The 13,079-nt window shown below is 43.2% G+C and overlaps 1 protein-coding gene across 3 annotated transcripts in view; it reads right to left on the reverse strand.

Annotated features, from left to right (window-relative positions):
* Positions 1-13,079, reverse strand: part of nbeal2 (neurobeachin-like 2) — a 202,607-nt gene that overhangs the window by 85,713 nt on the left and 103,815 nt on the right. For all 3 annotated transcript variants that reach the window (XM_048595708.1, XM_020515436.2, XM_048595707.1), the window contains 6 exons: positions 10,934-11,066; positions 8,568-8,687; positions 7,268-7,577; positions 3,143-3,225; positions 2,697-2,789; positions 1,592-1,763 (listed from right to left, as the gene is read on the reverse strand). In XM_048595708.1, the coding sequence (XP_048451665.1) occupies positions 1,592-1,763; positions 2,697-2,789; positions 3,143-3,225; positions 7,268-7,577; positions 8,568-8,687; positions 10,934-11,066 (911 nt within the window). The remainder of the gene's footprint in view (positions 1-1,591; positions 1,764-2,696; positions 2,790-3,142; positions 3,226-7,267; positions 7,578-8,567; positions 8,688-10,933; positions 11,067-13,079) is intronic.

The following is a 13,079-nucleotide window of genomic DNA, read 5'->3' on the forward strand; positions in this document are numbered from 1 at the left end:
CTAATTTGGTTAACTCAGTCTGTGTCTAAATTGAAACTTCCTTTATTACTGTATTACCCACATTATGTGTTATCTCTAATTTCCTGATTTATGCCATGTCTGATATTACCACCACTGCCTGGTGGCCTATAAACAGTATCCATCAACGTTTCAATTTCAACAGAAATTGCTGGAGAAACTCAGCAACTCACCAATGTTTTCTGCCCTTTGCTGTTTCTTGGCTTCACATAAACTGATTCCATCTTGATGCTTTGATCTAAGATCTGTTATCACTAATGTACGAATCTTGTCCCAAATTAAGAGTGCTACCCCTGTTCTTTAACGTTTGGCCTATCGCTCCAAGGTTCTGAATGTCCTTGGATATTTAATTCTCAATCCTGGGCACTGTGTAACTATGTCTTTGTTATGACAATCAAATCATATCCATTTGGGTATTCAAATCATCAACCATTTTGCAAATGTCACGGACTGCCTTCCATCCTCCTTTTTTACGATTCTACATTTTAATCATATTGAATGCTTCCCTGTGCTTTATCTGTATTCTGTTTTCGCTTTCTACTTTTCTATTTCTTTCATCAGTTCTACTCCTAGCCTGTGGTGTAACCACCTCTCTGAATGTATTACTTGCGCACCTCTCAGCCTCAGTGTACCACAATGACTCAAACCATAGATCAAGCTTCTAAACCCAAAGCTCCAACTCCTGTAGCTGGCAATACTTCCTATATGGACGATTTTCAAAGCAATCAGACAAAGAAAGACACGCATGTTGGACAAGGTAGTTTTAAGGAATATTTTAAATAGAAGAGAGGTGCAGAAACTTTCAGAGATTAGCACTTTATAGGCTAATGGCATGGCAACAAACCTGGGATGAAGGAAGTGGAGGACTGACAAGGAGGCTGCGGTGAAAAAATGCAGAGTTGTGGACAGTTTTGAGAGTTACAGAAACATGGAGAAGTAGGGTCTTTTTAAATGTTCACATTCCTTATTTATTAATATTTTTGCTTTCTCCCTAGATCTCCAAGAATGCAATCACATGATGAAAGATGCTCTTGGAGCCATTCCGGCTGGAAGATGATCTCTGTGGCATTTCTACTGGACATGATGTCATCAGGTTATGCAGCCATTTTCATTTCTTACCCATATACATGCATTTCCTAAGTAGGTAGTGGGAGGATTTATGATCAAGGCACTAGGGAAAGGGTCTTGAAGCCGGACTGCTCTTTCTGCTGGGTGTTAACAATAAGGCATATGGTTCCCAATCATGAGGAAAGCTATCATCGTGGGTCAGCAGTCAGGCCACCAGAACGTATGTGGTGGCTTTGTCATGTGGCATGGACAGTGCACACTCTAACAACAGTGAGAAGTGGCTCTTCAGTAACTATTAATTGGCCTCTGGGGCATCTCAGCAACCCAAGGGTGAACCAGCTGCACAATACCTAGCCTATCACTGGCAAAATAACAAAGGTTATGGTTAAAAACTAAGGCAGATGATGAGCTCAATAACTCCGACATTGCACATGATTTCATACTCCATATTTGCCAGACCATTTTAGGAGGGTAGGGGCCATAAAATTCTGGTCAAGAGATTTACCTGAAGACTTCCCCAGAGGTAGGAGCATTCCTTGGATGTTCTGTGAAGATGTCAGTTCTGGTCCCACTAGGTCAGTTGTCTCTTGATTCTCCTCTGAATCTTCGCTTTTGGATGCCACTTGTTCTAGAAGTGGTAGGAGGACGCCCATTCCCCCAACACAATTGATCACATCCTAAAAAGATAAGAATGATTACTGACCATAGGAATAAACACAGTCTATTGATAAGTGGGAGGACATAAAGAACAGAGAAAAAGAAAGTGTGTAAGAGAGTAAAAGAGAAAGAGAGACAGAGACAGAGAGAGACATAGAGAGGGAGGACATGCCCTGGAACAAAGTCAGTGAAACTAAGAGAATGCTGTGGAGCAGGTCAAGGAGCTTGGAGGTCAACAGCCCAGAGCTTGACACATGATAGAGATTAAAAAATTGGGAGTTTTTTTTTGGCCATTTGTGAATACAGAACTGGAGGTGGTAGTCTTTGCTGATAGGATTGGTTAGTTCATTGCGAACACCTTCACGGTCCTGATACCAACCTCAAGCAAGGTGTCTGGGTGTGTGGTGCCAATGGAATTACTGGCCCAGCGCCAACTGTGTGTGGAAGAAGACTAATGGTAATGTTCTTGTGCCATTCAAAATTTACTCTCTGATAGATAAACTTGGCAATTTCTACGTTCTCCAGTCTGATAACTGGATTTTAGATCCTCAGGCACCTAAAGAGCTGGCATCAGGTCACTTACAAGGATGTGTGTGTTCCTGTCACAGTACTGCAGAGCAATGGCAGGTGGTAGGTCCTTGCTAAGTGGGGTCAAATCTCTGCAGTCAGATGAGTACGACCCAGAGATGGAGGATGTTTCCAATATACCTCCATGGGGGATCTCTGTAAGCCACAATGATCCCAGGTTACAAGGTCCTGTACCTTACTCTTAGCTTGCAGGGATGCAGCAGACTGTCTAGTGGAGTTTTCCCTGGCACTGGTTAAATGCCATGGCTGCAGTAAGGTGAAGTGTAAGCTGCACTCCCCCATCCTTCCTGCTCTTGACATCCCAAACTGTAGAACAGATATGCTGCATTAAGCTTGTTGACATTTTCCATCAAACTGGTACTCACCTTGATATCCCAGTTGACTGTATTGTGCCCAGTCAACCTCCCATCATAGAATCGGTTTGAGGACAGATCTAGACAAATTTGATTTTTGCAGGCCTAAAAAAAGATGAAACCATGAAAATAGGTTAATGTTCATATAGCTAACGAGTTGCCTTCAAGGTATGGTTCCTGTCACTAACTCAAATATAGTATATGCCACTAACTGGCCCTGGAAGGAAGGTCGACTGCATCCATTACACAATCCATCCTTCATACTCCACCCTCCTTCAATCAATTTCCCCATCATGGGTCACTCCTCTGCCCTCTTTGCTAGAGCTCTGCTGGTGATTGGAACTTACAGTACCTTCATCAAGTGACTATTCCTCCATGCACCACCCTTTGCTTTGACAGAACTCAACTCACTAAGTTTGTTGCAACTTTCACGTAAAAAACTTTCTGAACTTACTTACCTTGGGAGTGTAATGAAGGAGTAGCTTGTTACTCAAATCAGACAGCTCACTGTCAGGCTTAAATGGCAACAAATTGTTTGGACCTAAAGAACAAAGTAAACCAATGACAAAGTGATCACCGCACTGCTTTGTATGTTGAGTTTGTTTCAGCAACTTCAACTCTAGCAAAAGGCCTTTTATTGCAGATCGGGTCACTGCTTATCACATCCAGAGAGACCATGAAAGCAAAGTATAGAGAGAGACACAGAGAGACACAGAGAGAGAGGGAAACAATGGGATGCATTTTATGCAGCTCAAGAGTAGGAAACATGGCATGTAGGATGACTCAATTAGGGACATTGTGAAATTTCAAGTTCCAAACAGTGGGTTGAGATGCAGAGGACATATTTGCATACCATGAGTACACATTAGTCTAAAACATTTTAAACTATTTCCTACTTCCGAGATAAAGTTAGCAGCACATGAGAATCTCAGCCCATGATGTTTAAAAGGTGGTGTGCACCTTTGCTCAGTTATATTCAAGTTTGATGGTTTTCCTTATAGCTCTAGGGATCAAAGGAGGGGTGCAGGAGGATGACAGATTACACAGTGGCTCAGGACCAGCAAGACTGAGCCAGTGGTGAGATGTCAGCGGCATGGAGGAGTGGATTGGGAAGGGTCTACATCCTGGGTGTGCAAGCGGTTGGAACAAGCAGTCATGGTAAGAAAATGAATGGCATCACTACAGTTCAAATTTGGGTCCATCTCACAATGCTGGCTGGCAGAGAAATACAGGGCTTTGTGTTTACAGCATTTCAATTGTCCCCACTGGGAATGATCTTTAACAATGTTAGAAGGGAAGGCCTGCAAATTCAGTATTGTCCCACAGAGCAGTGAGCACAACACTGAACACTCGCTTAAACATTCAATAAAGATTGAACAAACGAACACCACATTATTTGTTCCTCAACAAAGAAAATGTCTCCAACTCCTCCTGTAACCATCAATACGTACAAACCATGAGGCTCAGCAGTACAGTTAGCTCTCTGAAGATGCTATTCAAAACAAATAATGATGATGCACACGTGACAAAAGTGAAATCAATACATTGCGAAACATTTACAAGTGAAATTTAATTTTGGAAAGCATCCAGTGTCGCCTTTGCGTTCTCAAGTTATATGTTTAACACTATATTGGTTGGACATGAAAGGTGGCCGTGATGCAAAGCCTCCCATTTTGATCAAGAGGCTCTTTAATAACCCACCTACACCAATGAAAAGCATTCCCCTGCTGTTAATCACATGCGTTTTTGCACACATGCTGCCAGCCCTCCAAATTTTAATTATAATTATGTGGAAGATGGGAGAGTGAGCATGAGCGGGAGAGAGAGAATGTAAGTGGTAAAGTCCTTGAGAACAACATCTGTCAGGATTTTGTCAAGAGATGATGAGTTTCTCTAAAGGAAACCAGGAGAATAATGTGCAGGGAGGAACACAGCAAGCGCAATCAAACTCAGCACTATAAAGGGACGTAATATGTTAGGGCAGAATCATAGAATCCCATACAGTGTGGAAGCAGATGATTTCGCCCTGTCAAGTCTGCACGAAAGAGAATTCCACCCCGACCATAACTACCACCCCCATTACCGCATACCCACTCCCCACTATCCCCCACCCCCGGCTGTATCCCTGTACCTCTGCAATTCCCATGGTTAATCTGCCTAGGCTGCACACCCATGGATACTATGGGCAATTTAGCAAGGCCAGGAGCCAGAATTGTAAAATGGAAAATGAGAGCAAGTGAGACAGGGTGAACAAATGACAAGCAGGAAGATATAAATACAGATGGTGTTTGCATTCCAAGAGTCTACACACAGTTTGATGCAGCTGCACACAAAGGTGGCCTTCATGATGAATTGGCTTTGGGTATATCCTCCACCCTCAACATCCCACAACTACCAACCCCACCGCCCCCCCACACACCCCACGCCCACCCCACCTACCTTATCCGGAGCTTTGTCTATGGTGTTCCTGTGGACACAGTCCATCTTAAGACATCCAGATGAAGTGGAAAGTGGATCAGGTGACTGCAACAGTGCACTTTTAGGGAATGGACCAGATGGGCACCACATGCAACACCGAGTGTATGTCACAACAGATAACCAGGTTTACACCAGGAAGGTAGAGAAAGCGGTGCTCGCATGGGACCAATTTCTGCCTCACCTTGGCAACGCATTCCTCCCAGGCTTTTGGACATACCCCATCCCCTCTGAACCATATACCCAGTACATTCAGGTAATCTGTCCTGATGCTAAAGAGGTTAAAGGATTGGTCAGCCCAGTTCCCAAGGAACATGGCCTTGCTCTTGTCTCAATTTACCTTGGCTCCTGAGGACAGTTTGAACTGGTTGCAGATGCTTAGGAGTCTGCCCACTGACAGCAGATCCAAGCAGAAAATAGTAACGTCATCCATGTACAGGGAAATTCACCCCTCTCAGGTTCTAATCCTTCCTGATGGACCTCAGCAAAGAGGCAGGAGACAGTAGGCAGCCCTGCCTGACTCCAGATCTGATCAGGAAGCTTTCTGATTACCACTCATTGAGTAACAACGGTGGCGTAGAGGAATCAGATCTAATTGCAGATTCCCTCCCCACAGCCCATTTTAGAGAGGAAGTCCCTCATGTAGGTGTGTGATATCCTGTCAAAGGCCTTCTCCTGGTCCAGGATGATGAGGCAGGTGTCCATCCCCCTGTCCTGCAAATAGGCGATCATATCCCTGAGGAGCATGAGGCTCTCGGAGGTAATCCTGCCCAGTACGGAACAGGTTTGGTCAGGGTGCATCACTGATCCCAGAGAAGACCTGACTCAGTTGGTGATGGCCTTAGGCAGGATTTGGTCACCAATTTCTAATTTCCTCTCTCTCCCATTTCATTTGTAAATGAGAGTGATGATGCAATTTCTCATGTATCTGCAAACACTAATTGCCAGAAGCATACCGCAGTACACCTCCAGCAGGTCCTCGCCTACCAAATCCCACAGTCCTGAATATAATGCCACCAGCAAGCCGTCACATCCGGAGTTTTACTCATCTCAAAAGGTCTTAAGGGCTCATCCAAAAATAATGGCTGGTGCAGCCTCTCTCGTGTGCTGTCACCCAAGACCTCCGCGAGAGGACAGGATCAACTGGGAGGCCATGCTGTCTGTGGGCTTCAAGTCATGTACTTTAGCATGAAAGGATTTGCTGATCCTTACGATGTCAGACTGAGATGACATTACCAAGCCACCTTCTTCCTTTAGGCTGCTGATCACAGAGCTCTCCCTGCGAAGAAGAAATGCAAGTGCATCTCATCTTGCTCCACAGTGCAGACCTGGACCAGACAGTTATCCTGAAGGCCTCCAAAGCAAAGAGTGAGGCTTGCAGGCTCTTCACCTCAGAGATCCTTTGTGACAGGAGTAAGTTCTACTTGCTTTCCTGGAGTTTGTACAATTTTACCCATCACACTCTCTTGCCTTCTGAACACCTTTGAGGATGAAGGACCGTTCCCACCAGTCCAATGGAGACTTAAAGAGGGGCTTCACAGGTGTCTCACCTGTGTAATGCCTTTTGAGCTCCTCAATGTGTTCTGGGGTCAACAGTTTCATATTTATCTTCCACATTCCCTTGCCAGGCTGCTGGTCACCCTGCAAACGACAGTCAGCCAGCAGGAGGCTGTTCAGAGAAGAACACTGTCTTGCCAGTAGATTTGTCCCAGAACCCTCGGGACCAAAATAGAATATCGATCATAAATGGATAGATCTGTCTGGCCATGACCAGGTGCATCTCAAAATCATTTAACAGGACAATCGCTATTGCTTTTTCGAAAGACGTAACAGCAAATTTGGGCTCAATAGGATTGCAAGAAGCATACTAAGTTAAAATAACAGCTTTTTTGTAGCGCTGATTGCGTGAACATCGTCGGTTGAAACACTGGTGGGTGATACATTTCTTCTGCCTTACAATGTTTACGATCAACTTAAGAGGGCAGGCAGGTAGACTGACACCTCTATCATTTCAGTACGACCTCAGTAATGCACATGGGAACAAACAAGACGGTGTGCACGAACTCTCACATCATGGCTGACCAATAAAGCAGTACAGGAAAACCCACCTGCGTTAAAAAGTGCTTTGATTTGTGCCGGCTGCAGAGCTTCATGGAACACGAAGACAGATCCCATCAGCCCTTCCAAGGAGGTTGGTGTGCCCCATTCTGCATCCTGCATGCTGGCTGCGATTGTATTCACAATGGCTTGTGGAGAGGTGGGGCCTCTCATGGGAGATGAAAAGCTGGCTGGGAAGGACTGAGAACGGTTGAGAGGGGAATGTGAAGTGAAGGACAGATCAGGAGTCTGGATGGGAGAAGTAATAACTGTTGTCGTTGTTCTGTGGCCAGCTGATCCAATACAGCAGTACGTGAAGGACTGGAAGTAAAGAAAAAATGTAAGATATCAATATTTCAACATAATTATATACTAAAGATAAAATGAAATAAACAGAAATCGCCAGAAAAGCTCAGCAGGTCTGGCAGCATCTGTGGGGAGAAATCAGAGTTAACGCTTCAGGTCCAGTGACTCTTCCTCAGAACTGATGCTCATCAGGAAGGTCACTGGACCCGAAACGTTAACTCTGATTTCCCTGCACAGATACTGCCAGATCTGCTGAGCTTTTCCAGCAATTTCTACTTTTGTTTCTGATTTGAAGCATCTGCAGTTCTTTCGATTTTTATAAGCAGAAACCTCCTAGAAATACTCAGTAGTCTGTTAGCATTTGAAGTTAATATTGATAAATTTCTGACAACTAAAAAAAGTGAACAGGGTTATGGGGATGGCCTGGGTAAAAGGTGTTTGATCAGCCATGACCATATTGAATAGTGGGGAAGACTTAATAGACTGAATAGGCCACTTCTGTTCCTATGTCAGATCATTTTCTTCAGAACACACATAGAAAAGGTGGTGAAGAATTCAAGCCCGGAATACAAGATGGCATCTAAATTGAAAGAACAGTGGGGTGAGAACATAAGAATAGGAGTGGTGGTTCCTCAAGTTTATTCTGCACCTCATGCCTTTTGCTGCAGAACACTGATACTCTTGACAAGCAAAAATCTATTTGTATTAGGCCTGAAAATTTCAAATCAACTCAGTATACATATACAACATACTGGAATTGCAGTAACGACTAAAGTGTGTAAATATTGAACTAAATCCTGCTCTAACTAATTTACTCTGACAACAGTGTAGCACTCCCTCCATTAGTGCAACTTGGTGATATTCTGGTGTATGACTTTATCTCAAGGTATCCAAGGTCAGTGAGCTGAGTCCCATCGTTGGTTCCGCACAAAATTTAATTGTGTCAGTTTTATTTTAGGGAAAAAAAAGAGAAACTCAAAGAAGTTAGTGACGGTCAGACCTCACCTCATTCAGTGAAGGGAACCGTAGCTGTGCCGTCTTCCTTAGATAACCGTCTGTGTAAATATTGACCAAATTTTGCCCAAAGGGTCGGCGTCCTGCGATGTGAACAATGTCAATGCAGTGCTGCAAATGAGAAGGTGAGGAGAAAATTAAACTATGCTGGTGACTGGAGTTACTCACTGTACTAGAACACAACATCCTCTGTCCAGGTTTTCCCTCTCTTGCGTGCTGTGAGCGCGCGCGCTCCCTTTGATCAGATTTACTTTTTATACCGTTAGCAGACAAAATCAGATTATTTTTGGACACCTGCAGCAAAACTGTGGTTTAATATCTGATGTTTCACTGTCAAGTGGAGAACATTTGAGGTTAGTGGCTTACGTCAACTGTTATGCTGCGTCCACATTTCCTCCATCTTTTTCAATGAAACTGTTGTCAAAATCCTCTGGTACTTATTAAGGTAGTGTCCCACCAGCCTTCTAATGTACCCTCATGCAAAAACTTAGAAGAAATGGAAACCCTACGTTTCTGCAACTTCAACGTACCTCTTGTACTTTTAATTCAAACGACAACTAAAATTCTTATATCTGATACATTTCGTCTGATGGGTAATCAGCTGCCGCTCACCCACTCAAATCTTCAAAAAATTGCAACCAGGTCCTTTTAATATCATTAAACTCCAAATTGCATCCACCATCTTCCTAAGTCTGCCCTGCAATGTTCAAGCATGTTATTACTGGGAGCCATCCAGAAAGCAGCAGTTTGGAAGGGGGCACGTCTCTCACCTCATTTTACAAGTAATTGTCTTCCAAACCCAGTTTCAACAAGTAGTTACAGTTAAAACCGGGAACATTAACCCTAATGTTTGGGGTATTCGCCCCAAGGCAGAGTGACCACTTTCATAAGTTGAAGGTGGGAAGTAAATCTCTGGTCCAGATGCACAGTTTCCAAATTAGAGGGATGTGTTCGGGTCCCATTCCAGATTGGCCAAGTAAATGGAAAAAGCAACATAAATTTTGATTACTATACTGATGTCAGGCCTCGTTTGCCTGCTTCTAATCAGGGCAAATGTAGCCAAATGAGTCTGTAGGACCTTTGAACAATTTTGAATTCAACTGGCCATTTCGGACAATGAGGAATTTGTGCCACGTGGAGGATGGGAGGTCAACAGGGTGAACCTCGGGAGTAATTAGGGTATGCAGATTAAAAAGAAAGCGGTTTCAAAAGTCGGAGGACCAAATGAATGAAGAATTAAGGAAAAACATTGCTAAGGAGATGAAAGTAAATTACTTTGAAAGAGGAAAATACGTGCCACACGCCTCATCCATTTACAGTCAACAGACATGTTGATCTGGATGATGTTCCCTGCTGGAGCATGGAGGGATCTTGTCAGGCAGAATCTTCACATAGTTGTGATCTTCTCAGTTGCAGGAAGAGCAGTGTCAGTCCTTCACGCCTTCTGCGCATCAGCTTAGCCACTGGAGGAAGGAGTGATGGTTCCCCATGGTTTCAGTAATATATTACATTACTTAACAAGAGTTTTGTCAGCAAAAGAGAACAGAAAGGCATGCCAAGGGGCTCTGAGCTGCTGCTGTTCAGGATTTCCGCACTGTATGGAAGTAAAATTGCTGACGTTACCTCATCTGCCCACATTTGACTCCAATCCCATATCAACGGGCTTGACTTTTAACTGTACTCTTAAGTGCTTGAATAAGATACTCACTCAGCTGCATCAAGACCTGCTGCTAGGATTCAAGATAGAGGCTCATCACCATCTTCTTAAGGAAGCCGGGGAGGGAGCAGCTCCATGATGCAGGGACTCTGTGCTCTATGGGCTGTTCCCTGGGACACATGTCGAGACAAACGTCAGCTGCAACTGAAGGACCATCAACTTGTTGAAAGGCACTTCTTCGTCTGCCCAAAACCTGTTGGTCTTGCAGTACAAAGAGTTGACCTTGACAGAGTGTTGCAGACTGCCACATTCCAAAGTTCAGGACTACATGCTGAGGGATGTATTAAAGCTTAGGTCAGCTACCTCCAAGGCACAGTAAAGAGAGGCCACAGTTTAAGGTCTGTCTGCTAAAATGTAATAAGGGTTTCAGATCTCCTCATTGTCTTAATGGGAATGTAAATAGTTTCCTTTCTTGATTAGAAAATGCCTTTTTGTTGCAACTGAATTGAAGCTCTAATGAGAAGTGTCAAATTTCCACCCCATTTCATGCAATGTCTGGACTGAATTGGTTTGGTCCTAGATACTTTATGAATAAAGTACGTCTTTTTCAAAGCAAAAAGAGCTAAGGCTGGGTAAAATGACCACCTCCAGTGAGATACACTAGATTATAAATGAGCACAAGAAGCTACTCAGAACGTACCCAGTGGGAGTCACTCAAGGTGAATTCTGGGAGAGCCACGGTCATATATTCTTTCTTGGTGCAAACTGCAACAACTAACATCCCGTCTGATGTGAAGAAGGCCTCAAACCCAGTTCCACTTGATGTGAAGAAACTGTAGGAAAAGGAGAGAAAAAACAAAAGGAACTAGGTTGATTGATGTTCTTTCCAACGTTAATCCATATTCCCATTTCTGAGTTTTGTGGACAATTTCCCTTTGCCAGGAACGGTTTGCTAATGTAAATATAGCACTACTACATTTGTCATTTGAAGATTCAGATATAAGAGACAACGTTCTTAATGCACAATTCTCTTTCCCCCTTCAACAAAAAATTCCTGGAATCGTAAGCAGGTTGCAACGAACAAAGCTGCCAGCACCCTGCAAAGTAAATCTCTCTCCATATTGTCCCGTCAAAAACTCCCAGATAGGTACAGATAGGGATACATACAGACCATCGACTCTCAGCGCAGTTGAAAATATGTATCTTAAGTCTGACATCAGAAGAGCTTTTTCATTCACATCATTATCCTGTGGTACATTGCTCTATGGAATTCCAAAATTAGCTTTTTAAAGCTAATCTTGTGTCAGTTCCAATCTGTTATTTATTACTCTCTAGGAAGGGACGAAAACAGCATAATGCTATTTCACCCATCATCTGGCCTCAGTTACAATCTTTGTCACTAATTGGTTGGATGGACCAATATGGATTCTTCCCTGCACAGATGAATAATGCATGGCATTTCTTCCTCACACAGGAATGTAATACCTCCCCATTCAGCAGACAGGCAGGGATATCATAACATTGACAAGGATATATGGCATCGAGAAAGAAAGACTCTACAAGAAGAATAAACAAACCATAGCCAGGTAAGGATGTTTTGGGTGACTAACATTTAAAGAAAGGCTTACAATTCTGTGGAGATTAAAAACCCAGAAAACTGGCAGAATTTTAGAAACCAGCCAGGATTACTAAAAATCAATGGGAAAAATTGGAGTACAAGAGAAAACTAGCAAGTGTTACAAAAATAGACAGCAAAAGCTTCGACAAACATTTAAAAAAAAAACCAAGAGTCGCTAAAGTGGCCATTAGTTACAGTTGAGGACATAAAAAGCATGCCTGAATAGTAGCAAATCAAGACAGAAACAATTGCATCCACTAGAGAAAAAGGTACTTGGAAACTAACAGAACCAGAGGCTGACAAGCCCATGGACCCGACAGTCTGTATCTTAAGTTCTCAATGCAAGTAGCTGCAGAGATAATGCATGCATTTCTTTTAACATGCCAAATTCCTAGAAAGATCTCAGCAGATTGGAAAACCACAACTGTAACATTTCTATTAAACAAGAGAAACAAAGAGCAGGAAGACATAGACCAGTTAGCCTAACATCTGATATTGGGAAAATTCTAGAATCTATTAATGAGCTAATAGAAGGATGTCTGGAAAATCATAATTCAGAGTCAGCATGGATTGTGAAAGGGAAATTGTGTTTGACAAATTTATTAGAGTTTTTTGAGGATGTAACAAACAGAGTGGATAAAGGGAGTGTCGGAGGCTGAGGGGTGACCTTATAGAGGTTTATAAAATCATGAGGGGCACTGATAGGGTGAGTAGCCAATGTCTTTTTCCTAGGATGGGGGAGTTCAAAACTAGAGGGCATAGGTTTAATCGTGAGAGGGGAAAGATTTAAAAAGGACCTGAGGGGTAATTTTTCACGCAGAGGATGGTGCGTGTACGGAACAAGCTGCCAGAGGTGGTGATGGAGGCGGGTACAATTACAACATTTAAAAGGCATCTGGATGGGTATATTAATAGGAAGGGTTTAGAGGGATAAGGGCCAAATGGGGCTAGGTCAGATTGGGATATCTGGTCGGCGCAGATGAGTTGGACTGAGGGGTCTGTGTCCATGCTGGATGAACTCATGACTCTAACTGAACAGGGCATTGGTGAGACAGCACCTACAGTACTGTGTACAAGTTTTTATTTAAAGAAGGATGCATTGGAAGCAGTTCAGAGAATGCTCATGAGGTTTATATCAATGATGAAGAAATTGTCTTTGATTAAAAGAAAAAAGTTAACTAGATTGAGCCTATACTGACCAGAGTTTAGGAGAGTGGCAGGTGCTCTT

Source organism: Rhincodon typus, chromosome 4, assembly GCF_021869965.1.
Source record: "Rhincodon typus isolate 14 chromosome 4, sRhiTyp1.1, whole genome shotgun sequence".
In the NCBI taxonomy this organism is placed as follows: Eukaryota; Metazoa; Chordata; class Chondrichthyes; order Orectolobiformes; family Rhincodontidae; genus Rhincodon; species Rhincodon typus.